The sequence below is a fragment of the Peromyscus eremicus genome, chromosome 11 (genome assembly GCF_949786415.1).
Source record: "Peromyscus eremicus chromosome 11, PerEre_H2_v1, whole genome shotgun sequence".
Classification (NCBI taxonomy): domain Eukaryota; kingdom Metazoa; phylum Chordata; class Mammalia; order Rodentia; family Cricetidae; genus Peromyscus; species Peromyscus eremicus.
The window spans coordinates 48,269,757-48,296,509 of NC_081427.1; the positions used below are offsets into that span (position 1 = coordinate 48,269,757).

The following is a 26,753-nucleotide window of genomic DNA, read 5'->3' on the forward strand; positions in this document are numbered from 1 at the left end:
TACTTGATCAGAAAAGGGTGTGTTATGTTAATCCACACTTCACAGATGAGAAAACAAATTTAGCAAGATAAATGACCAATTATAGATCATGTCAATTTTTTTTTTTTACAGAACTCCACAGTTACATGTGTTAGTAATGTGCATTCTATTGTCCTCCATACAAAAGGTAATGACAGAAAATGACAAGATTCATTGAGGTGTAGGCAACGGCCAATTTCTCAAGCACTTTTTCTTATGAGCATTGGTAAAGGAGAATGCAATACATAACTTACAACCCTGTGTGTTTTTGAAAACCCTGACATATTTAAGGATTATGGCTTTTCTGTGCATGGCCTCCAATTTTCAAAGCTTTCCCTTCTTTGCCATTTTTTTTTCCTGTCCTAAAGCCTTAGTGAATTCAAAATATACTTCAATTAAAAACAAAAAACAAAAACTTGAGCCAGGTGGTGGTGGCACATGCCTTTAATCCCAGCCTACTCTTTCTAGACAAGGAGCCAGATGATTAAGTTGAATATTACTTCAAAAATGATTATATTTCCAGTATTACATCTAATAAATGTACCATGGTAGAAAATTACCTTATGGACAAAACAGGTAAGGAGAGTTGCTATAGGGAAGTCTGGACAGCTAGTCAGAGCAGGCAAATGCAAGGTAATTAACAAATGTAAATATTAACACGTGCACTCTTGACAGTGGAAACATGTGCTTGTCACCTGATAGGTGAGATTAGGTTAAAGATATGTTTAGGAAGAAGATGGGATGGTCATCATGAGTACATTATGAATGAGTTAAAGAAAAGTGTGTTCTATGCATGCATTTGGGAGTAGAAGGGAGGAGCCAGTAATTCATGTGCAGGAAGTAACATAAACAAAGAGAAAAATATATGAGAGTATCCAGAGCCCTAAAGTGAAACAAATAACATTCTCCAAGCATGAACATTTGGCATTCTAATATGACATCAACACACTGGAGACAACTTCCTTGAATTATCTTCTAGGGATATGAAGGCAAAGATTCAAGGTGAATTAGACACAATTGGATCAACACAATCAACTACAGTTTACATGTGAAATTCAAGACAATGTAATATTCCTTCTGTGTAGAGTTGATACTGCTGTATTAACCCTGCTACGCTTCTTTTCCACATGATAGTTAAAAAGTGACTTCCTTTTAGTTGAAGTCTTATACCTACCCAAGTCATGCGTGTAGGCACGGGTCACTGTAAGGGAACTAATACTGAGAGCCTCAATTGCCATGTACTCTTTCTTATAAATAAAAATGCAAGCTTCTACTTTTAATGTCATATTTCCCTCATCTTACAAAAGACAGACATATCTTTTATACGGTCATAATATAACACTACATTGCCTTGAAGTACATGAGCATGGTTGCCAAGAAAACAGACAAATGGAAACATTTGGTATCAATATTAGAAGAGAATTTGTTTGATGTAACTCTTGACACCCTGGCCATTACAAAACCTCTTTTGAAGTAGGGATTCCACTTGTCTGAAAATGTGTTACTGTCTGTATAGGTAATCCAGCCTTCATTAAAACCAGTAGGGACCACCAGAAGGAGACCAGAGACATATAAACTCTAGGTCCTTGGCTTGTTACCCACAAAACACCGCATTAGGCACAAACTAGAATGTTTACATCCTAGGAGCTGCTTCAGATCAAACAAAGCTAGAACCACTTGGGTTTAAGATAGTTACACAAGCCGGGCAGTGGTGGCATATGTCTTTAATCCCAGCACTTGGGAGTCAGAGGTAGGTGGATTTCTGTGAGTTTGAGGCTAGCCTGGTCTATAAGCGAGTTCCAGGACAGCTCCTGTCTTAAAAAAGACAGCTACATAAATGACAACGTGGGCGGGGAGGGATGTTACCAAAGAAAACCTTTTAGGAAGCCCTTTAGTTTTACTTACTCTTCATTAACTTGGAAAATCACTGACTTTGGAGGTCACACAGCAGAGCAATATACTATTATTAGCTTCCACCTAGTTTTGATAACACCTCTGAATATGGATTATTATTAGCAGTTTCCTGGGCCACTTTGTAGAAACTTGGCATCTGTATTTGCTGACAAATGTTGCCTTTTGTTTTGTTTATTGAGACAGACTCTCTCTATGTATAGCTCTAGATGGCCTCACACATAAATCCTCCCACTTCCATCTACCAAGAGAGGGGATTACAAGCGTATCCATTTGTAATTTCACATATGTACACTACGTACTGACAGCCTGCTCCTCCAAGCTCCCTATAATCCCCTTCCATTCTCTATTCTCCCCACAGAACTCTCCATCAAGTTCACATCTGTTCACAAATCATTGTCTACTAACTGAAACCTATAGCTATTTGATAGATGACTAAAGTAGGATTAGTAGACTTGTCACCTCTGTGTTACGCCATGCCTATTCAGTTTGCTGCCTCTAGCTTTGTTTCATACTATTCAGCTCTTCATGTGGACGTGTTGAACATTTAAGAAAAGATTTGTTACACACACACACACACACACACACACACACACACACACACACAAAGAAAAAGAAAGAAAAAGCAAAGAAAAAAAAGATTTGTTCAAGACAGTAACAGAAGGCTAACTAACTACTTGGCCTATCCACTCACTGGAATGATTGTCTATCTTCTATACCACTTTTGTTTTTCTTAAGCACTCAAGTACTCAAAGTCCCTCATCCTATCATAGGATTAGGACATCCATGTAAGATGATGATGCCAGATGTGACTCAGCAGTTTCTGAATCATGTTAATGACCCCTTAGCCCAACAGGAACAAGGTCATGATGTTTGCATACAAGAAGAGCATCTTTAGAAACTGTCTATGCATGACTAAAGGACAATTACAAAACTTTTCATTTGCTGAAGAAATTAATAAAGCTGCCTGGTTACATCTGGTCAGTGCTGGCTCTCGTTGGCTTAAGTCAGCTGACTCAAAATGAGGTCTTAATCAAGAAACCTGGTCTGTCTTGTTCATATGACTTAGTCTCATTTCTATTATTTTTATGGCTGAGGAACTCAACATCTATTATTACCATTATGCTCCATATTCTGAGACAAAAACTTATAGCTATCCACAGAACTCCCAGATGAACAATTTCTTAAATGAATCTTTATATAAATTCTATTTTAATTTTGTTTCTAGTTAGTGAATGTGTGCATGATGTGTGTGCATGAACAAGCCACAGCACATGTGTATACAAAGGTAAGAAGACAATCTTATGGAGAAGGTTTTCTCCTTGAACGTTTACATGGTTTCCAGGCTTGCACAAGTTCCTTTACCTGCCAAACCATCCAGTAGCCTTTACCTAAATGACTATGATAAACTTAGTAAAAGTCTTAGTAATGTGAACTGAATATAATGTGCTTAATTAGTTATCAAAGTTTGCTTTAAACAGAGCCCTATTGATGATATGGGAGAAAATATTGAAAACCATACAAACTCAGGTCCTCTTTGGCACAGCAAGAGCTTTGCTCACTGGCCACCTCCCCAACCCACAAGCAACACTATTGTGTGCAGTTACATCTATTTATCACATTTACTTATATATTGGGAGACACATATGGAGGTCAGAGGACAATGTGTGGGAATTGGTTCTCTCTTTGTACCCTGTGGGTCCCCAGGATCAAACCCATCAGGCTTGGCAAGGGCCCTTAACCACTGAACTATCTCCTTGGCGGCCCAGGTGGTAAGATTTTAAGAACTCCAACTAGCCCTTGAGAGATGATGAGGAAGAGAAATTATCAGCCTTGCTCTATCACCTTCCCCAGTTAGGAGGTTTTATCACTTCTGCGTGGCACAACTCTCCCAAAATGACTTGGTTCTAGTCATTCCTTCTTATTACATGAGAAGAGGTCTTCATTCAGTGCATAGGGGGTCATTCAGGAGTTGTGCAAATTCAGCGTTACTATACACACCATCAAGATTTTGTTGTTGTTGTTGTTGTTGTTGTTGTTGTTGTTGTTGTTGTTTTGAGACAGGGTTTCTCTGTGTAGCCCTGGCTGTCCTAGAACTCTCACTATATATCTGGCTGGCCTCAAACTCACAGAGATCCACCTGCCTCTGCCTCCCGAGTGCTGGGATTAAAGGCTTGCACCACCATCACCCAGCATACCATCTAGATTTTTAAGGAGTAAAGAACTTGAATTCATCTATTGTAAGACTATAGTATTTAAAGCAATGTGATATGGGCAAAGGGAAACTTTAAAACTTTAATAATGACCATACAAATCCCAAAACAAATCTGGAGAGAAAGTTCAGTGAGTAAAAGTTATTGCTGGACATGCATGAGTTCAAATCCCTGGAACTAACTCATGTGAAAAGTCTGGTGTGGTCATGCACCTATAACCTTGGAATCTGAATAGTGGACACATGCACTAGCATGCACCCTACATACATACATGCATATACATGCACACACACAAATATGCACACTACACATAACACACTAACACACACACACATATATGTATGTATATATATATGTATATATATATATATATATATATATATATATATATATATATACATGTTGCACACATAGAGTAAAACATTTTAAAAGGAAGCATCTAGTAGGTACATATATAGAAAGCAATTTGTTCTGCAACTGAGAAATTGACTTTTCCTCTCAGATAAATTATATAAGATAGCCAAATTGACTTTGTGAACTGATTTATGTTTCAATATTTGAAGCCAATGCTTGGGTCACCTCATGACATCATAAGAAACAAAAGAACCCATAAGCAATTGTAAGAATTGTTATTTTTTTCAGGAATGGCCCTCATAACCCTATTTAGTTGATTTCACAAACTAAATTAGTGTCTCTGAAATACTAAATAACATATGATAACATTTTCAGAACTAGCAATTAAGTAAAATGGAATGCATTTTAAATTTTTCAATAGAATTTAAATTTACTGAAGAAGACCCAAATGGAAACAGTATTATCAAAAAGTTCTGCAGGTTCTGATTCTATTTTATGTCTAAATTTTCAAATTTTATAAATTCTTATTTTTATTTATAAACACATGCCATGAGTACTACATACCCCTAGCCAAACAATTTTGTTCTCCATTTTGGCTTCTGAATGAGAGTGGGTTATAGGACTATGTTCTTGAAATAACTGACCAAGAGTCAGCCAGAAGGAAGGAAGAGAAAAATTAATAAAAAGATGTGTTCCTCAGAGGTAGGAGCTTTATCATCACAGTAGCCACAAAACATCATCTCTAACTCAATAAATCCCTAGAATCACATGCTCAGTAAATCTCAAGTCAAAAGCCTTTGTATGAGTGCCAGATTAACTGTAGATTAAATGTCAGTCATAAGAGAAGGAGAACATAAGAATAATGTTCCCTGAGCCTTTGGTGTGGGAGTGTTTTGTAGATGTATCCAAAAGGACTGGGCTCCACAACTCTGCATTTTGATTGGCTGTGGTTTTCTTTAATGGTCTCTCTCTGTTGCAAAGAGAAGTTTCCTTGATGAGCCAAACTGTACAGGGAAAAACTCAGGAAGCCTCAACCTTACACCAAGAACTATAGGCACTGAGTAGAGCTGGGAGCAGGAGACATGTCCTCCCCAGGGAAGAGGTCACCAATTGGTTGTCCAGTGCCAAATGGTCAGCCTTGAAAATGTACATTCAAGTTACATTATATGGATGGAACAGGCTATATTTAGGAATATATATGAATACACAAACACATATATGCATGCAATCACAGTTAAGGGAAAAAAGAGGCCGTGAATTTGAAGGAGAGGGGGGGAAGAGTATATGAGAGAATTTAGAGGGAGGAAAGAGAAGGGAGGAATGTTGTAATTAAATTATAACCTCAAAAATGAAAAGGAGTAAATGATGAACTGAAAATATAGGTAACAAGAGGGGAAAAAGGAGAGTTTGATTCAAAATTCCTGGTCGGAGAAATTCATGTCATTAATCGGAGACCAGGTGGTGGCTGTCTAACCGAGGCTGACTGTATGCTAAAGACTATTCATTAAACTAAGTGTCCACAACTATGAGAAAGGCTAGCATGTGTGACAGGACATGAACATACCTGCTTTTTCTCAAATATCTTATCTATAGATTAACCTATTTTTCAAATGTTTTCATTTGAAACCACATTAACACAGCAAAATTTTCTCGTATATGGTAGTTATATGCTCACCAAAGGCAGATTTTAATTTTTTTACTGTTAAAGACATTTAAGCAGCAGCTCATGTGTAATGCCCTGTTTTACGTTTTCTTACGTTATATAAATAATTAGCTGCCAAAATAATGTAATGCATCTTGTACCACAAAGATTCTGGTGCACAATTTTTAGTAGATTCTTTTGGGAGATTTTTTTTTAATTGTAAGAGTAAAATAGTAAACAGAGTTTGCTGAGTATAAATTTAATCTGTATTGCAGCCTGTGGAGTCTGTTGAAAAATCATGTTTTCATGTTAAATTCAATATGCAGAATCCAGATTTATATACATATGACAGAAAAGGAAAAGGAAAATCATTTGGGGAGATGAGCAGGACCCAGGAAGAGATGACCAGGGGGATAATGGGAGGACAGGCAGAGCAGGGTACAGTGTGGATGAAAATGTAATAACAAAACCCATTGGCTGGTACATTAACTGAAAACCATAAAACAAGGAGGGACCTAGTTCAAATTTTGAATCTACACAGGTTTCATTTTTAAATTGAAGATAATCATGTTGCTAATACATAAACCTCATTTTTGTTAGTTAACGATGGTACTTTACACTGTCAGTCATTTAATTAAATATGTATAGTGTGTCAAACACATCCTTTCAATTTCTGCCACTAAAGAAGAAAAGTACATAGATGGGACCATTCAGTTCTTCAGAAGAATCTTATATCACAAGACCAAAGCATTGTTTCCTAAAGTTATTTAATATGATAAAATTGATTTTAAAATGTAACTTTTCTGCCAGACATGATGACTTACACCTATAATCTCAGAATTTGTGATGCTAAGCAAGAGGATTATGGGGAGGTTGAGGCTCTCCTGGACTACACGTGCTAATTCCAGGCTAATGTTGGTTATACAGTGATGAGATAGGAAGGAAAGAAGGGAGGGAGGGAGGGAGGGAGGGAGGGAGGGAGGGAGGGAGGGAGGGAGGGAGGGAAAAAGGGGGCAACCTTTTAAATGATGTATGCTAAATTGTTACAACTATAAAATGGCAAAGTTAAGTATTCCCATTGTAGCACAGAAAAAGAAAGAGAATAAGGTATTCTTTAGAATTATTTTCCATTAGCGACCTTTATTCATGACTGATTTTGGCCATGAAACACTTACTGTAATAAAGCAAAATTAGAATTTATGGGAAGTACTCAGATTTCTATCCCTGGCAAATGTTTTTAGATATAGTAGTTACTCAATGAGATAGTTATTATAATCTGCTCATGTGTTCTTTTTAAAGGCTTTGGGATTTCATTCTATTTCATATACAATTTACTAAAAGAGATAACTCAAGATAGTGAACCTATATAGAAAGATATTCAGTGAGGGTGGTACCTAGCAGAATTTAGTGCCTAAAATCTTTCCATATGTGCACAAAACAATGTTCATACTTAGTATAAGTATTCTGAGCTGAGGCTTAGATCTCCAAAAGTTTTTGGAACCACTATAATCTATTTATATTTCTTCTTCCACTATTAGTATGTCTATTAAAGTAAGTCAGGTAAGCTGGAGTGGTGCATATGTGGTTAAAGGGAATACCAATTGCAAAGACAGGGATTTTAGGTGCAACAATGCAACTGTTGCCATTATAATCTTCCATAGTCCGGTACATAAAAAGTTACTAATTTGATTCATGACAGCTGAAATTGTCAGTCTATTAGCATGCTATTATCTACCTAAAACTTCCATTTATTTATTTTTCCAGGAAAATGAAGGAGATAATTTAACAAAGTTTCTAAAGTTGACAATAATGAGATTCTACTTTACAAGGTTTATTTGTGTAATACACACACACACACACACACACACACACACACACACACAAACACACACGATTATTCTGAAATCTCAGATCCTGAGTACAATAACCATCAGATTGATTTTAGCTATCTTTTGACATTAGTACCTTAATTGTGAAATAATTCACTATAATAACTTTTCTAAGGAATGCTTTTATATCAGCATTATTGTTTTAGTAACTATAGAGGGATATTTATACATAAGAATATTGATGAAAATATGCATATTATATGCATAATTAGGAGTATGTATTATGTGAACATATATGTGTAGAGAAATACATAAGCATATAATTTCAGTATTTTACTGGCCATAACCAAAATTGAGTAGCTCTGAGTTTAGTAACAAATCCTTTCTTGAAAAATAAGGAGGCCAATAATAGAGGAAGATACTTAATACTGACTTCTGACCTCCACATGTCTGTGCACAGGGAACCCACGCACACATAGATACAGACTCATGTATAAATCATACACACAGATCGAGAAAGAAAAATAAAGTGTAAAAATCAAGTTAAAAATCTGTTCAATTGCAATAACGAGTTGTTACACCTAAAATGCTCTAGAGCTTGTTCTTTGTGTGAAAAAGTCAGCTGCACACAACAGTAGAGAGAATGGTGTGATGAACTGCCATTATGCATAACCATTGTTATAAAGCCAAAGATGTTTTTCTTGCTTTATCTTTTAGCCTTACTTTTAAAGTCAAATATAAGACATCCTGTCATTTTAGTTCAAAAATACTTTGATGTGCACCCCTAAAAATAAGGAATACTTTTTAACCTCTTTTAATACTATTTCTGTACAATTAGACACATTTGGGATCTTTTGTAATACAGTGGATGTCTGATTGAAATCTTGCCACCATATTGACATCATAATTGTTTCAACTTCTAAAACCACGAAAACCATACAATTCATTAAAACAATCTTTCAAAAATGTGTCTTCCTTTGAGGTTATCTATAGTGTCTTTGGTTTGTAACTTACATTAAAACTGGATGTAGTACAGCATAAAGTCCATTATTCCATTTGACAAAAAAAAAACAAAAAAAACCCCTAATTTCTAGTATTCCACAAAAGGATGGAAATACATTTTTAAGGGGAGTGGAGCTAGGGAAATGGCTCAGTCTGAAAACTGCTCGTTACATAAACATGACAGGCCAAGTTCAGCCTCTCAGGACCTACGTTTGTCAACACACTTGCAATCCTAGCTGTGGAAAGTAGATAGCTGGAACTGACTAGGCAGCTGGCCTAGCCTACCTGGCCAGAAGAGACTCTGCCTCAAAAAGAAAGTAGGCAGTACCTAAGGAATGATATCCAAGTTGGTTTGGGCCTCCACATTCATGGGTGCATGCACATGCATGTATGTGTTTATGCATATGCACACACACACACACACACACACACACACACACACACACACGCTTGCCCAGATACAAATGCATTCAGAAAGAGAGAGAGTTGCTAGTTAAGATCTAGCCAAATAAAGACATTATCACACACCCATTTAAAATGGATACTACATTTCTATGGGAATACAAATTGAACACAAAACACATTCTAAACAAATTTTTGAAAAGTAGAAAATTATTCAAACATTCTAGTCATTCAGTAAGGACTCTTCTTAATAATTCATGACCAAAGATTCTTACTGTAAGGAATCTACAGGCATCACCCTATCACTTAAAATGTATTGCATTAAGTGGTAAAAATCACACGGTGATACACACTTTCAGCTGGGAGGCAAAGACACAGTACATTCAAGCTGGAAAATATACTTGATCCAGCTGCCACTTCCTTTCAGGAAGAAGTGCTCTTACTCACTTCTTGTTTGGTTTGAGAAATTTTACAAAGTGTTAGGGATCAAATATCGAACCAAAAGCCTTTCACATGCTCGCCATTTCTCTACCACTAAGCTATCTCCAGACTGAGTTTCAATAGTTTAATGATAGTATACGTTGTACCAGAGTAGATCTGCTGAGTTACTGAAAACGAAGCACTAAGACCTTAAGAGTAAGTAAAGGGATCTTCATGGAACAGATTCTCCCTGACCAAATAATCATCCACCACACAAATTGAATGATGGCAGGTCAAGGTGTCCTGCTTCTCAGCTCAGGAAAAGAGAGAAGAGAGGACAGCATCATAGCAGTCACCTGGGCAGGAGACAACAGATGGTTGTTTGTTTAGGTTTTGTTCTGTTCCTCCTGTCAAATGACACATCTGAATGGAAGTATTCTAACTCTCCATCTTCAAGATTTTTGTGACATTTCCATACTCGATTTTAAGCATTTAAATAATTTCAAACAATAATTAACTGTTAAAGGACATTGCTCCAAAGTACCAACTTGAGAAGAATAGTCTACATTCTCACAATTATTCTATGTAAAGTATAGACCATTAATTTGAGGACTTTTTCAAACGATTGAAACACAGTTCAAATAAGCAAAATCTAGAAAACTTGAGAGGTAGTGAAAATGTTAATAAATGATATGAAGAAAGATAAAACTTTATCTAAGCAATACATATATGCAGACCAAAACACTCAGATACATTTTTTTAAAAAGGATCAGAAACAGCAAAAACAAAATAAATACAAAAAGGAATAAGAGTGCAGGTGTAGGCCCTGACATGGGCTAACTGGTGCCTGCAGGAGATGACAGTGCCTTCAGAACACATTAGTCATCCATTATACGGTATCTATCTGAACCTTTTCATAGAAGTGGCTCTAGCAGAGCCTATTACACTTGGTATGGAGCCAGACATGGCAGCATAGACTTTCAGGTGGAAGCAGAGGCAGGCAGATCTCTGTGAGTCCCAGGCCAGCCAAGCCTGCATTGTGAGACCCTGTCTCAAAACAAAACAAACAAACAAAAATTGGTTTGGTTGCATAAGATTATAACAGTCATTAATGAGCCAGATTTCTGAGTGAATTAGAGATGAAGTGCCTGTTAGGAGGGATTTTTGCTTTGTTCTTGCTTTTCATTGCAATGGAAACTGGAATGCCAATATTTTTAAGACCTCATTAAAAGTGTAGCAGTGACTTTTTCTGTCTGAATCCAGTCAGGTTTAAAACTTGATGGTTACTTGAACTTATACCCCAATCAACACCAGTTTAAAAACATTTAATAAGACAACAAAATGACCCAAGTTTAATTGGAGTTTAATTTTAAAAGAAAGAGAAGAGAGGAAAGGAAGGAAGAAAAGAAGGGAGAAAGGATCCTGAACTGAGTTTTTCTCAGGAATTACCTCTGGAGCATAAATATTGATTTTATTGTTTTTTTACTTTTCATCCACTTCACCACTTAAAAAGGGTAGATCATTAACTAAAATCATACATTTAACTAAAACTACTTATCTTCCAGTGTTTAAGGCAGTAGATATTATTAGTCCTTTGCTAAATGTTAATGACCTCTGTCTTAGGGGAAAGGGGGAGGAGGTGCTCAAGAGCTAAGCCTGTCAGTAAACAGAGGCTCCTGCTTGGTTCTACCTGTAGGAGAGCATTAGTTCGAATCACATTAAATGCTGAGAACAAGTCATCTTCCAGTCTTAGGAACACAAACGTCTGAACTATAGGAAACGATTGTCAGACCTCTCCTTTCTCATGAACAGACTTTTACATTCACTTTTATCTGTTCATTTAAATAATGGGTTTATTGCCATTGGGGGTTGAAAGTATAGTTTTAAACATTGGCATTGACTTATTTGAAATAAATATTAAAAATTTAAAGTCCTCTTTAAAAAACAAGGATGAGTTCTTAAACTTTTTTGGTGCCACGTGAGTACATCAGACAATACAAGTCATATAACAATGGCTATGTGAACATATGCCTAGAGAAGGTAAGCTTCCAGTTCCATGAAGGGTGACGTCAACGGTTCATTTGAAGGAAGTGGTGTCAATAGTGTAAACAAATACATGTAGCCGGAAATGGTGGCTCATTCTTATCACTCAGAAGGCCGAAGGCCGAGGCAAGAGAATTACCCTGCATTCCAGGCCAGCCTATCTAGATCAAGGTCAGCCTGAGCTACGGAACAAGACTGTCTCAAAAAACAATAACAAATATAAAACAAAACAAAAAATAAAAAACCTGAAACAAACAACCATAAGACAAAATACATAAATTACCATTTGAGGAAAAAAGAGATAACTTACACAATGGATTTCCTAAGGAACTAGGTGTTGAGAAGACAGCTGAAGCGCACTGTTTTAAATGCCCATAACAACATTCAAGTGTGATGTGTTTGTCTATTTAACAAGTCTCCAGTTCTTATGAAGATTTATCCCAATACCCCAGATGATAACAGCCTCTACTGAAAGCTATCGAAAAGGCCCTCAAAGAGTTGAGTACAGGCTTTCCACACAGTAGTTACAAGTGGTTTCAAGAGTGGAGTTCTCCACTTTGTTTTGATTTTCTTAAATGCACTCACTTGTGACCAATCTCATGTGCAATGGTAAAAGCTGAACCCAGGCCAATGTCTTCATTAATGCTGCAGCTCCTTTCGGGCTCACACATTCCAGCCACGGAGGCTAAGCCTGAATAAACAGAAAGAGACACAAAGGGTCAAGCCAAGGTGTTTCAGCCTTTAAAAGCCTATACTTCTAAACGCCTGGATTCTTTTTAACAACCTCCACGCACAGAAGGAGCAGTTGGCAAAAGGTTAACTTTCTAGTCATTTGCAAAATCACTGGGGGGAATTTCACTTTGCCGGCTAGACATTAATATTTTTTGAACTGCAGTCGGTGCTGGAAAATGTCTAGACTAGGGGTTAGATTTATAAATTTTACTTCTGGTAACTTGGGACCACCTAGTAACTTGAGCCAGAAAAGGGAATTCAAGAAAGCATTTCTATTTTAATATTCTTCAGCTGTAGAAAGCAAAATATATCCACATTATTTTTCTAAAGAGATCTGTTTAAGTTGAGTGGGTTCATAAAAATATACAAGCAACTTTTTAGTTAACAAAAAGAGGGAATCCCAAATGGTTTTATAAATGACATTTTTATTAAAAAAAAAAAGTCGATAGTTCAAAACAGGAGGGAAAAAAAACTATGAAAGATGAAACTGAAACTTTTGTACTTTTTTAATCTCTGTAATTAGCCCTGATAGCAGCAGTTTATGTATATATGGAGGGAAGTCATTCATGCATTCAATGTTTTCTTCTCTCCCACCCCCCTTCAGTGTTTTAGAGTTCTTACTAATAAAGCAAAACCATGGTGTTAATTCGCTGATTTCTCATGAAATGTTACGTTACTTGAGCTATTTCCCCTTGGAAGCTTTAGTATTTACTTCCAAATGAATACCATGCTCTGTGGATTATGCTCTGTGGATTAGTATAAAATTTGAAATCAGCACTTAGAAAAAAGAATTTTGTGAAAAATGAAAAATGTTGTCTGTTATGAGGAAGCAGATGCCAAATAATACATGCAGAGAAGAGTCATTGAAATACATTGAAGGGAAAGGAAGGAGGAAATTTCATGTACTCTGTTAGTGTGTTATTCCAGGTTAGGAACTGCCTTCCCACCAAGGTCACCCCGATTCAGCCCAATGGATATTTCCTGAGAACAACAAGCAGTGTTCTGGGGGGGTGGGGGGTGGGTGTGTGCAATTGCCCAGTGGCACTAATTGGGAACAGTCAAAACTATTCAATCCATACTTTCTACTAAGGCAGCTCTAGAAACTGTGCTTCTCTGTTCTTCCTGATATAAATATTAAAATAACAGCCACACTATAACAAAGTTAAGGTGAGTGTTGGATTCGCTGATACAGCTTCTTCTACTGTTTTATAGGGGAAGAGCAGAAGTTAGAAAGGGGGTTCTTTCTGCCTCAGAGCTGTCACAAGCACGGGTGACACCACTGTGCTGACCCTCCAAACCACCTAAAGGTATTGGGACCTGAAAAGAAGGCAATAAAAAAGAAGGACCACTGGGACAAAATGAACTGATGCTTTGACTAACCAAAAATACGTCATAAACGTTACTTATAATTCCACTAAAACAGCACACACATCCACACCATGCAGACTAGAAACGTGACTTGGCTCTACGCTGTTGGGTTCGGTATGGGAGATCATGTAGGAAGAACAAAACTACAGTGAACACTATTTCTGTGATGAGTCACTTTTACAGGATTACTACTCACAATTATTGACAAATTAACATTTCTTATATTTTCACTAACTATCCTTTGGTTTTTCTAAAGATGGTGGTGCTGCATTGGGTTGTATTTTGTTTGTTTTGTTTTTTCTTTTATTGGCGTTGGAGTGGTTTTTCTTTTGGAATGTGTTCTATGACTGTATTTTGAGTTAAGAGTTTTCACTGACACATAAGTACATATTTGCTTGATACCTGATCTAAAACTGTTAACAAGCTGAGGGACAACTTTAGAAAGGCTTTATTTGGAGAGTAGCTATTGATTTGTGACTGATAATGAGAATAGACACTGGTAGATGTTTCATTAACTCCCGCCACTTTCTAGTTTTCTGACGACGACGACTGCTGCTTTCAAAACTCCCAGGTGTGAAAGTGTTGATCAGGGTTTCATTACCGTTGGGTCGTTCAGATTTCCTCAGTTTGGTGGTCAGTTTGCACCCTTAACCAACTACCCTTATAATGTAACTGGCCATTATAGTTGTTAACCAAGAGATTATGAAAAAAAGAAAACCGCCTCATCATAAATATCAACACAATAGATGCTAAAATAGGTAATAAATTACTTTTATTAAAATTATATTTATAAAATAGTAATAAACTTTTCTGTAACAATATTTTCTACATATAAAAGTCAATACATGTATCTATTTATGCATTATATTCAGTTTTCAAAAATTATAATTTTAATTTACAAATAATTGAGCTTGAAAATACAATCATGTGTACCTAGCAATTAATTTAGTGACTGTAGAATTGAATGAAAGATTAAAGTTACAATACATTATTTTGAGCAAAAAAAGAACAAATTAGACAGTAAACTACATCAAATCATTAGTAATGATAATGAAAGTACTAGGTAGTCATATTACTAATGCCAGAATAAAGAGCCTGTAAATGTAAATAATATACCTTTAAATAACAGAATGAAAATGTATATACTTATTTCCTTAAAACATATATGCTTGAAAATATAAGCCCTAGCTTATATGTATACTTGTTTTGAGGCTTTAGGGTTCATTGGTTCTAAAGTAGATAAAACACTTAATAGAAGCTGGGTGGTGGTGGCACATGCCTTTAATCCCAGCACTCAGGAGGCAGAGGCAGGCGGATCTCTGTGAGTTCGAGGCCAGCCTGAGCTACAGAGTGAGTTCTAAGGAAAGGAGCCAAAGCTACACAGAGAAACCCTGTTTCGAAAAACCAAACACTTAATAAGTACCTATAGAATTTGAACAATAAATAAATGAATTAAATAAAACACGGCAGGTGATTCTATATCAAATAATAATACCTGTTCCTTTATTATAACATTCATTTTCAAAGGAATTGTATTTTTTGATTGATTTTTAACAATATTCCTTTAGTAAAAGGTCAGATAGTACTCCTGCTTCATAAATAAGGAAATTGAGAAACAAAGAGGTTTAAAAGATAGTAAAAAGTCACAAATACTCTGAAACTGTCAAGGTTAGTCTCAACTTCAGGTTTTCTCAGTTGGTCTTAACTTGAAACACTACAAAGAAAATCCCAACATGAGCTAGTTCAGCAAAGAGAGCTCTTTCTGTGACAGGTATTAAACTAACAAACTTTTCCGTGGTGAATACTAGGCATTGGCTAATTGGGATTTCTCCTCTAGTCATAAATCTTGAGGAACACGGGATAGGAGAAGCCATGTAAAAACTGATCAAGAGCCGAGCGTGGTGGTGCACGCCTTTAATCCCAGCACTGGGGAGGCAGAGCCAGGAGGATCTCTGAGTTCGAGGCCAGCCTGGTCTCCAAAAGCGATTTCCAGAAAAGGTACAAAGCTACACAGAGAAACCCTGTCTCGAAAAAAAAAAAAAGAAAAGAAAAAAAAACTGATCAAGAGAAACTCCAGTCTTTGAAGGGATGTTTCACTGAACCACCAGGAAGTTGGGAACACTTTTTATCCTAAGTCCACTCCAACTAGATATTCCCAAACGCTTAGGATATTCATAGGAACTGACTTATTCATTTACAGATAAGAAAACTGAGACTTGATATAGATAGAGAAGTCAAAAAAATGACTTTCTCTTGCTTAGATATTGAGTCTGTAAAAAGTTTTCATAACACTAAAAATTGTCAAAGGCGGAAAAAAATCTCGTGCCTTAAAATAACATTAGTTATTTTAAGATTTGGCCTTCTGAGAGCTGCATAGTAATCCACTGTGTTTACATTTAACTTTCAACCAATATTAAACCATGCTTCATAACAAAATATACTTTTTTAAAAATTCAAGATGATTATTGAAATGTTTTTAAAAAGAAAAAGAAAATTCCTCCTTCTTTCTCCATCTCTGGCTAACTGTTTGATGAAATTCTTTGGTGATTGGACTAACATTTTTTTAGATAATATCTGAGTTCATGGGAGATAAACGGTTTTAAAAAAATATACCAAAAGAAGTATAATTTTTATTTTTTATTTATTTTTCATTTTTTTAAAGATTTATTTATTTATTATGTACATAGTGTTCTGCCTGCATGCATGACAGAGGAGGGCACCAGATACCATTACAGATGGTTGTGAGTCATCATGTGGTTGCTGGGAATTGAACTCAGGACCTCTGGAAGAGCAGCCAGTGCTCTTAATCTCTCCATCCCCCTTTTCTAAGTATCTTAGTTTGTTTTCTTTTCTTTCCTTCACTAGTCTTGATTTCAAGAAGCTTTCACTTGTCTCAAACACTCTGGTTTTTATTTTGGGGGGATTTTTTGTTTGTTTGTTTTACAAAATGTATTAGAAAGACAGAAAATAAGAAAATGAGTGGTAACTTTGACTTATAATTACTACTGATTTTTAAATAATCTTCTAAGTTGTTTTCATTCATACCATTTGCCAGAGAATGCAAAGTTAATAAAAATTTAAATTTTTTCACTATTATGGGAACAAAAATTTGTTTCAAGCAATTATGTATGCAAGAAAGGACATGTTTAAAAATTTTAGGGGTAATTTCCCATGTAATAGAAAGAAAAATAACCAAATTAATAATAATAAAGAGTAGCATCATTGCCTCAAAGAGACATCTAAATTATCCTTTACTCAAAAACAAAGCAAAACAAAACAAAACTTACCCAATGTTCCACAGGGCTTATTTTTATAAGTGCAGATATCATATCTATGGAGGAGAAAAAAGATAAAATTTGTAGAATATTTGTACATTCATTGCATTTCCTTTTTGGAGCTCTGTTTGTTCAGATCAAAATCAATGCAATTATGAGCAGCCAGCTGGAGTGTTGCTTGGCCAGCACTATGGGGAAAGGCAGACTTCACACACTCACAGTTCTGCCTGCAAGTCAGTAGGATACCTAACAGCCAAAAAATAAAGGAAAGAGTTCTATTAAACTATCTATCATATTGTTTTGAATAGCTCATCTACAGCTACTGTTTCTATCTCAATGAGTGGGTTTTATTATTAATAATAATCTCTTTGATCCTGCTGGACTGCTAGAGTATCTTCTTGTTACAGCCACCAACTATATGACTCTGAGCACCATTTGAAGCTCTTTCAACTAACTCTAACATAGGTACTTGTCTTTAAATAAATAAATAAAGACACCATAATACATCAACAGGAATTAAATCAATGTTACATATTATTCCTAGTTGTACACTAGAATTTACATGGTGAAAATACAAAAATTTTAAGTGACTTATCAAATAAATAAATGAATGCTAAATAGAATGTTTTCTTAATGTTAGACTCTACTGTGAAGCTGTATCATAACGCAATACAAAAGATATTAAAGAAGTGTTGCATATTTAAAATAGATTACATTGGAGATGTTGAGTCAAAATGGATATGCTTATCTTATTTTATTATTATCCCCTAGAATCCTGTTTGTTTTCTAATGAGAGACAGAAAGGGAGTGAATTTGGATGGGAGAGGCAGGGAGGAACTAGAAAGAGGAAGGGGAAACTGTAATCAGGATATATTATGTGAGAAAAGAATCTACTTTCAATAAAAGGGAGGAAGTACCAGAGAGTATATACTGGACGTCATGATCAATTTATCTTATGATTACCATGTTGCATATTATACTAAATAAACATAATTCAAGTTAATTTTAAAAAATCATTTCATGGGTAATACAAATACATATGTATGCAATCCCCAAGTATCATTCACACCTTTCCTAACACTGATCTATCTGCCTAAGAATGCATTTGAACTGCAATCCACCAGTTTTCCTGTTGTCTTTATTTTTCCACAATGACTCTGTTTCCACTCTCAAAGAAGAAAGCATCCTTCATCACACATCCCAAATTTTGTTACAATGCACTGACTACAGAAGTCTCCAGAACATAAAACAAATGGGTAATTCAAGAAAGAATTGATACTAGGAAATACATTAACAGCCAAGCAAGGAAAATTGGAGTGAAACATCTTTATTTTCATCCTGAGTGTTCTCCTGTTACAAGTTTATATCTTACAGTTGGAATTCAGAGATGGAATATTTTCATAGAAAGAATTAACATGTTAAAATATAGTCAAGCTTGTTACTGACAGACAAGTTATGTCATAAAGAGAGATTGGCAATGATGACTGATTTAAACAATTAGATTATATAGTCAACATTTTCATAATTGGACAGGCAGAGTTACTTATGTTAAATTTCATTTAGGAGGTCGGTAACAAAAAATTTAAATGATGTATAATTGCACTTTAAATTTCATATAATAAATACTTATAATTTTAAGTCACTACAGAGACATTATCAATGTTATATATTGCTTATATATTTTAATGAATATTGTCAAAACTTTCAAGCTTCAGATTTACCACATTCAGTTTATGACACCGGGGAAAACATAGGCACTAACATACATGCACATGCACACACGTGTGCGTACACACACACACACACACACACACACACACACACACACGTATACAGTAGGACCTGGAAAAATAATATCCTAAAGAAAAAGAGTATACTTTTCACTCAGGATCCTTTACACGAGTGAGTGTATAGCCTAACGAACATGATGCAGCAGGAGCCCCAAATTTAGGGAAGAATCAAAGTCTCAAAGTAAGCCAAGAAGTTACAGAATCCAAACAAGGAGTACAAAAGTTGAACTGCAACTGGAAAAGGTCCTTTAAGGGCTTGGAGGATGGGTCGGTCACTAAAGCGCTTGTCAGGCAAGCACGAAGACCTGAGTTCCAATACCAAGTAGCCATGAAAAAAGCCAGCTGTGGTGACAAGAGCATGTCATCCCAGTGATGGGACGCAGAAGCACAAGGACCTGAAATTGATTTTCATACCCATGCAGCACTGGTGAAGCAAAAACAAACTCTTCCTGGGCCTTGCTGGCCATCCAATCTGGTCTACTTGGTGAGCTTCAGGCTTGTGAGAGACCCTGCCTCAAGGACAAAGTGAAAAGTGCTGGAGGCTGTTCTCTGGCCTCCACATGAAAACATCAGTGTGCACCTATGCATGAGCACACAGGCAAACATACATGTGAACACACAAAAGAATTAACAAACATGATCATTAGGGAGTCCATATGTGCTGTACAGCTTTATGTCAACTTGACATAAGCTAAAGTCATCTGAGAGGAGCTCTTATGTCTCCATAAGATCTGGCTGTAGGCAAGCCAGTTGGGCATTTTCTTAGTGATTGATGGGGCAGGGCCAGGCATTGTGGGTGGTATGGGTGGAACCATCCCTAGGCTGGTGGTCTTGGGTTCTATAAGAAAGCAGGTTGAGCAAACCATGGGGAACAAGCCAGTAAGATGCAGCCCTCCATGGTCTCTATATCAGCTTCTGCCTCGAGGTTCCTGCCCTGTTTGAGTTCCTGTGCTGGCTTCCTTCAATGATGAACTATAATGTGCAACTTTAAGCCAAATAAACCCTTTCCTCTCCAACTTACTCTTAGGTCATAGTATTATATTGAAACAATAGAAACCCTAACTAAGCAGCATATAAACCCTAGAGTTTACAGCAAGTCAAGGTTCTAGTTTGGGGTAAGGCATGCATTTGGTGCCGTTCTTTCACCCTAATTCATGAGGTTTGACTGATTGAGCAAAATTTTATATATATATATATGGTTGAATATCTGTGACTATAACATTGGTATATTTCTGCTGTGAACATTGTTGACTATTCATTTTTGTCAGCACGTGAGTATCAGAAGACACTGACCAAAACATCTGACTATGTTGGACTTGAGGTCTGTGAAATACAACACCGATTTACAATGAGAAAGCAACAGCACTGAAACCTGATGTTTATTTATACCCAGAGCCTGGGCTGCTCTCAACCTTGGTCAAAGAAGCTGCCTTTTGCAGTGGACAGCAGTCGGTGGAGAGCTGTGTGCCTGGTCAAAGTACTTAGAAAAAGAAAGTAGGGGCTCAGCCCTAAATGGGACATCACCACTACCATCAAGACTCAGGGAATGCGACAAAAGAAAAGGAAGAAAGAATACAAGAAATAGAGAATGGGGAAGGAGACTGTGAAATGTTGTTGTTCCAAACATGATGATGTGACTGCAATCATGATGATGTTATTGCAATCATGAACACTGAGTCAGTCAGTAACTCCCTAATTTACATCATTAGTTACCTCCTGCTGAGATAAAGCAAACATCTCATCTCCAAGTCTCTCTTATGCATAACTCCCGTTCTGAAAGACTTAGTTATTATGTGTATGGCACAGGGACTATGTGCACCTGTGTTCAGGAGCCTGGGGACACCAGAAGAGCAAGATCTCCTGGAGCTGGAGTCACAAAGAGTTGTGACCCACCTGATGTGGGGACGGGAACTTAAACTCTGGTTCTCTGGAAAAGCAGTATGAAATATTAACCACAGAGCCTCCTCTTTCCTGCATGACTCGAAGCTTACTTCTTAGTTCTGCATACGCTATTCTCCTACTACAAAATCAAATTTTCTCTAAAAATGTAAACATTGGACTTTGGAATTCAATAAACAATCTTGTTTTAGTTTACCTTTCTAGAACTATTTATTACTTTCCCAAACTTATGTCTACTTCTACCAAATATACTCACTATGCATTCACCACTACCTAAAAAGATTCTGAATTTCCCTGTATCCACAAACAGTTCATAAAAAAACTCTTCTCCCATTTCTTCTGTGAAATTCTAGATATCTATTAGGTTCACTTCAAATACTTTATCCTTCATAAAGCAGGAACTAACACATCTAACTACTACAGCCAGCATGTGCTTGCTTTTACTACAGGTACTCACATCCCAGATACCATCATCAGTATTTAAGGAATATGAAATAAAAACCAGACTAAGAAGGAAAGTAGGATCGGAGGAGAAATATGTTAAATAAAGCAACAAAAACAATGGCAATAAGCTTGTCTTTAATTTTAAAAGAAAATTACACTGATATTTTTGTGTATCTGTGTTTGTTTACATGTGATAATGAACATGTTAATTTCATAGTTTATACAAAGACCTCTATGTCATTGTACACAGTACTTGTATATAATCTTTATTTGCCAATCACATCTCATTCAGGCTGTAGGAAAGCAAAAATAATTACTCTGTTACAGTCATTGGGAAATATAAAGATAAAATAATTGTGCAGATTAATGGAAGAGTACAAACAGCGCTATCAAATATATAACAATTCACCTCCTCTTTCCCATCACACATGGACAACTCAGCACCCCAGATACTGTGGTGTGTGTAGTTCTTCAGTGTCAATTTCATGGCACTCAGAAGACAAACTGCATAGTATTTCCTCAGAACAACTCTAAAGTCACCTACTTCTTGTAAGCTGCTAAAAATACGCACATGATACTATAATTTTCTTATAAAATACTTTATATTTTTAATAACTTACTATGATGGTCTAATGCCTTTTTATTAATAGTTTTTGGGAAATGTTATTGTTATTTTCCATCATGTCAGCTGTCCTGAGAACGTAACTGAATTTTGTGGATCCTCAGTAGTAAAAGAAAATAAACCTCTCCAGATTTTTTAGAACCTTTCTATATGAATTCCATACTGAAAGGGGGGTCGAGAGGTGGGCCTACACACAAAAACTGAAGACTGTAGAATAAATAGTAAGTCCCAAACGAACAGCTTAAAATACTTTATACAAACACAAAATGGGTTTTGTTTGGATTCTAAATTTGTAGTAAATTTACAATCCATCCTGCTCCAAAATTCCTCTTTGTAAGATGTACAATTACAATGAATGTCTCAGTATTCCAAAGGCATTCAACAGACACCAATACCATCCACTTTAAAAGAAAAAAAGGGTTTAAATATATAAAATGTGGTACTCAAAGTTCAGCACCAATGCCACTTCATGGAACAGGCACCTCGGTTTCAATCTAGAACTCCCAAATTGTTTCCGTTTCTACACCACTGCAACTAACAATCCTGCCAGACTACACAAAACCATCCAGTGGTTTTTGTCTGATGTGGAGAAGAAGTCCAGAGGGACTAGGAGGTGCCACCAAATTCATGCCATGATAAAGATCTAAACTGGCTGCACTACAAATTACTGCCTCCCCTCAGCACATCGCTTGTTTCAATGCTTTATCTTTGTGTAAGAATTGTTTTACCCAGTTAATTTAAAATTCATCAGGGGAGGTAAGGGTATGAGAGGAAGGGAAGGATGCTTGGAGGAAGTAACTACAGTATATCTGAAGGGATTGTGATAGAAATGTTTTTGAAAGAGCCAACCTATAGAACTACAAGTTTTATTGCACAGTGATCATCCGGTCATAGCATGAAATTGTGTATGACTAAGAGGACATGAAGTTAGCCTGTCAGATTTAAATTCTAATTCTAGTGCTGCCAATAGCTGGTTATAAGCCCTCTTCCAAATCATCTCACTGGGCATTAATTTTCCTGTTCTGTCTGTCTCAACGTCACACCACTGCCGTGAAGCCAGATGGAATATTCTCAATAAACACAAAAGCACTTAACTTTTAAAATGGTGTAATTTCATTGTTGCTGTTCTAACCAGAGAGAATTCTGACAATGACTCTTTAAAAAAAATTACCCAGGGATACTTCTACTAAGACCATTTCCTAAAAAACAAATTATAAAGTCAGAAAAGTAAACACTGCTCAAAATCATATTCTATAGCTGGACGTTTCTTATTTCAACATTGGGAAGTAGAGATAGAGAATTCTTCCACATGTTCAGGATGAAAGTTCCCATCACTTGGTAGTTTTCACCACACACATTTCTTTCCACAGCCTTACCTCTCCCTGATGCAGAGATCACAGCCTCACCTCTCACTCATGCAGAGGTCATGGCCTCACCTCTCACTCATGAAGAGAAGATCACTGCCTTCAGTGGGGTGATGGACACAACTCTGTCCACAGTTTTCAATCTCATAAATGCAATTTTAAAAATCAAGCAGAGCTATCCTGATCCAATCAACAAATATTTTTTTTGTAAGGAAGGTAGAAATATCATAGGAAAATAATGTTTTTTAAAGTCTGGCATCAAAGAACACTGAAGAAATACTTTCTAAATTTTTTAGCAGAGGCTGGAAAGATGGTTCCAGAGTTAAGAGTACTGGCTGCTTTTCCAGAAGTCCTGAGTTCAATTTCTAGCACTCACACGGTGGCTCACAACTGTTTGTCTATAATGGGATCTGATGTCCTCTTCTACTGTGCAGACATACATGCAGACAAAGCACTCATATGCATTAAATACATTTTTTAAAATTTAGAGTTAATTATTTCATTTTATGTATATGAGTGTTCCCCTGCCTGCATATGTACCTGGTACCCATGGATGTCAAAATAAGCATAGGATGCCCTGAAACTGAAGTGAAAAATATAAATGGTTGTGAGTCATGTGGTTGCTGGGAACTGAACCTGGGTCCTCTGCAAAAGCAGTAAGTGTTCCTAAAGGCTGAACCATCTCTAAAGCACATGAAGAAATATGTTTTAAAAGTTTATATATAATCCAAAGAGCAATATTAAAAGTACCAGCATTTTCCCCAATCACTATATAGTATCTAGAATTTATGAAGTCATATCCAAGACACTAACAAGAGCCTATCATCATTGGTTATTTGTTATATACTAAATTATAGACTTTTTTTAATTTTTCAGTGACTATAGTTTAGTTCTATGAACATATACAAATCCATATGGGAGATGTAATTCTCCTATAAATAACTAAACTCTACATTTTTGGAAATTATTAGAAAATACCATAATATATCTTTGATATAGGTTCAAAATAGATTGCTTTAATGGTGGCTACTACAATTTTTCTACTTTATAATCAACATATTAAAACATAACATACTAAAGTGGTTTAATCCATAACAAAGAAGATTATAAGAATAAGGATCTTCTTTTGAGCTAGGAAAATTATACCTCATTTATGTACTGGCTGAAGATAACATCATTTTGGGTAATTTTTAAATTAGCATTAGAAAAGTAAAAGAAATATTTAGCATTACTATGTAGTTTTTAGAAATACTATTTTCTCCAAAAATAATGTTTTTCTGCAATGAGATACAAGCCTCTATTGTAGATGAGAGATCTACCCTCTGTTCTATCATTTCTATATATCTTAATTTTTTTCTGTACTAGCAAAGGCTAAATCCACCACACAGTGTACTTTGTGGCTTGCAAATGCCTCATTCCCACCATGATGTAGGTCAAGCCTGCACGACACAAACCTGCCATAGGGTAGCTCAATCCCACAGGCTGCGGTTAACTTGAGAGAGACAAGTAGGAAGCTGTTTTTAGCTCTGTTTTAGAATCTTCTTTTTTAGGTTTTAGGTGGAAACTCTAGCCCCACATTGGGCACCGTTTATAGCTGGAGTTATCTCCAGTCCCACTTGGGCCCACAGCCGCTCAGACCCAAGTAAACACACAGAGACTTATATTACTTATAAACTGTATGGCCATGGCAGGCTTCTTGCTATCTAGTTCTTATATCTTAAATTAACCCATTTCTATTAATATATAAGTTGCCACATGGTTTTTGGCTTACTGGTACTTTACATTTTGCTTCTCATGGTGGTGGCGGCTGGCAGCATCTCCTGACTCAGCCTTCCACTTCCAGAATTCTCCTCTCTCCTGTCCCACCTATACTATACTTCCTGCCTGGCTACTGGCCAATCAGCATTTTATTTATCAATCATCAGAGCAACACATTCACGGTATACAGAGCTGTATCCACAACAATTTATTGGTAATCCATTTCAACCCAATGTTTTCTTTCTCTTTGGCAATAATTAGATGTCTTTAAAACACTGTTGAGTGTGTTTTGTTATTAGTAACTTCTTTCATCAACTTTAATCCAAATTTGTGAATAATCTACTAAATGAAAATAATTATGGAAGCACAGGTTAGTGGACTTCTATGTTATGCTATATTTATTAATTAGAGATTGAAAAATAATCTTTAGGGAAAGATATTTGTCAATCAAGACAATGTTCAGGATAAGAAAATTATCTCTGGGATTTCAAATTTCAAATAAAAATAAATCAACAACTATTTTAAAATGTATTCTGCCAATACAAATGGTTACTACATGAAAAGTTGAACCTCTGAACTTTTCAGATCATTCCAGGACAGTTCTAGCTAATGTCAGCTACATGCTAAAATTCTGACAGCCAAATGAAAGATACCTACAAAATATATTTTAAATTTTAACTAAAATTCAAAACTCACATAAGGATAATAAGGATTCTGGTATCCTCAACTACTGACATCTACCCAAGAATGGCTCATCTATCCACAAAGGCAATGTCTCTGTGTTTAAAGCATTATAAATATTCTCAATATGACTGTAAGATATGGCTTTCTCAAAATAGGGATGTGAAAGGCTTTTGGCCAATATGTCAGTATTTTTATCAGTAGAAAAGCTATGACAGTTGATATTTTAAGATGAAAAGATTCTGTGTGAGGAATTGATTTACTGATTATCAGCCAAAATAAAAACAAGAAGGCTTGTCAAAGCTTCTTCACTGGGTGATACTTTTCTTAGTTATTGATATAACATGGAGCATCCAGAGGACAGCATGGAGAAGGCAGTGTGGATATAACCCCTGGAGTTTTGAACTGCAGTCTGGTACTATCATCAATAACAAATGGTATCTTATTTAGTTGTTGATAATGGAATTCTGACTTATTTTTATATAATAACTATAGATCAAAGTGACTTAAGGAGTTATGATTCTTATCCAGCTGATCAAACCTAAATCTTTTACAGACTGTTCCATAATCCTCTGCCTTTTAAAAAACTGTTGTGCTTGATTAAGGCAAATATAAATACATCTAAAACATGGAAAGCAATATGATGCAGCAGAAAGTCTACTTTAAGTCAGTAGATTCACCATTTATTAATTTTTATATACCACAGATAATACTAGAGACAATTTTAAGAACCCATATTAGGAAACTGTTCTAAGGTACTCTTCAGAAGCACCTGACCAAAGGTAGTATCTTATGCACTTAATTCAACTTGGAACTGTAGAATCACCTACCTAAGTCCTTCCTACAAGATAAGATGAAGGCTATTACATGAGAGAACATACCAGTGTCTTTATCTGTAACTGTTTCCCTTGGTTGTAAGCTTTTCAGAACTTTAAAGGTTTGATATGATCACCTACTTTCAGTAAATGAGCAAGACTACACAATCA

General features: G+C 36.1%; 1 protein-coding gene across 1 annotated transcript in view; it reads right to left on the bottom strand.

Moving 5' to 3' along the window:
* The window catches only part of Adamts6 (ADAM metallopeptidase with thrombospondin type 1 motif 6), a 214,305-nt gene that overhangs the window by 136,211 nt on the left and 51,341 nt on the right, over window positions 1-26,753 (bottom strand). The window contains exons 7-8 of the mRNA XM_059276387.1: window positions 17,222-17,265; window positions 12,420-12,525 (exon numbers count right to left, since the gene is read on the bottom strand). Coding sequence (XP_059132370.1) covers window positions 12,420-12,525; window positions 17,222-17,265 — 150 coding nt within the window. The remainder of the gene's footprint in view (window positions 1-12,419; window positions 12,526-17,221; window positions 17,266-26,753) is intronic.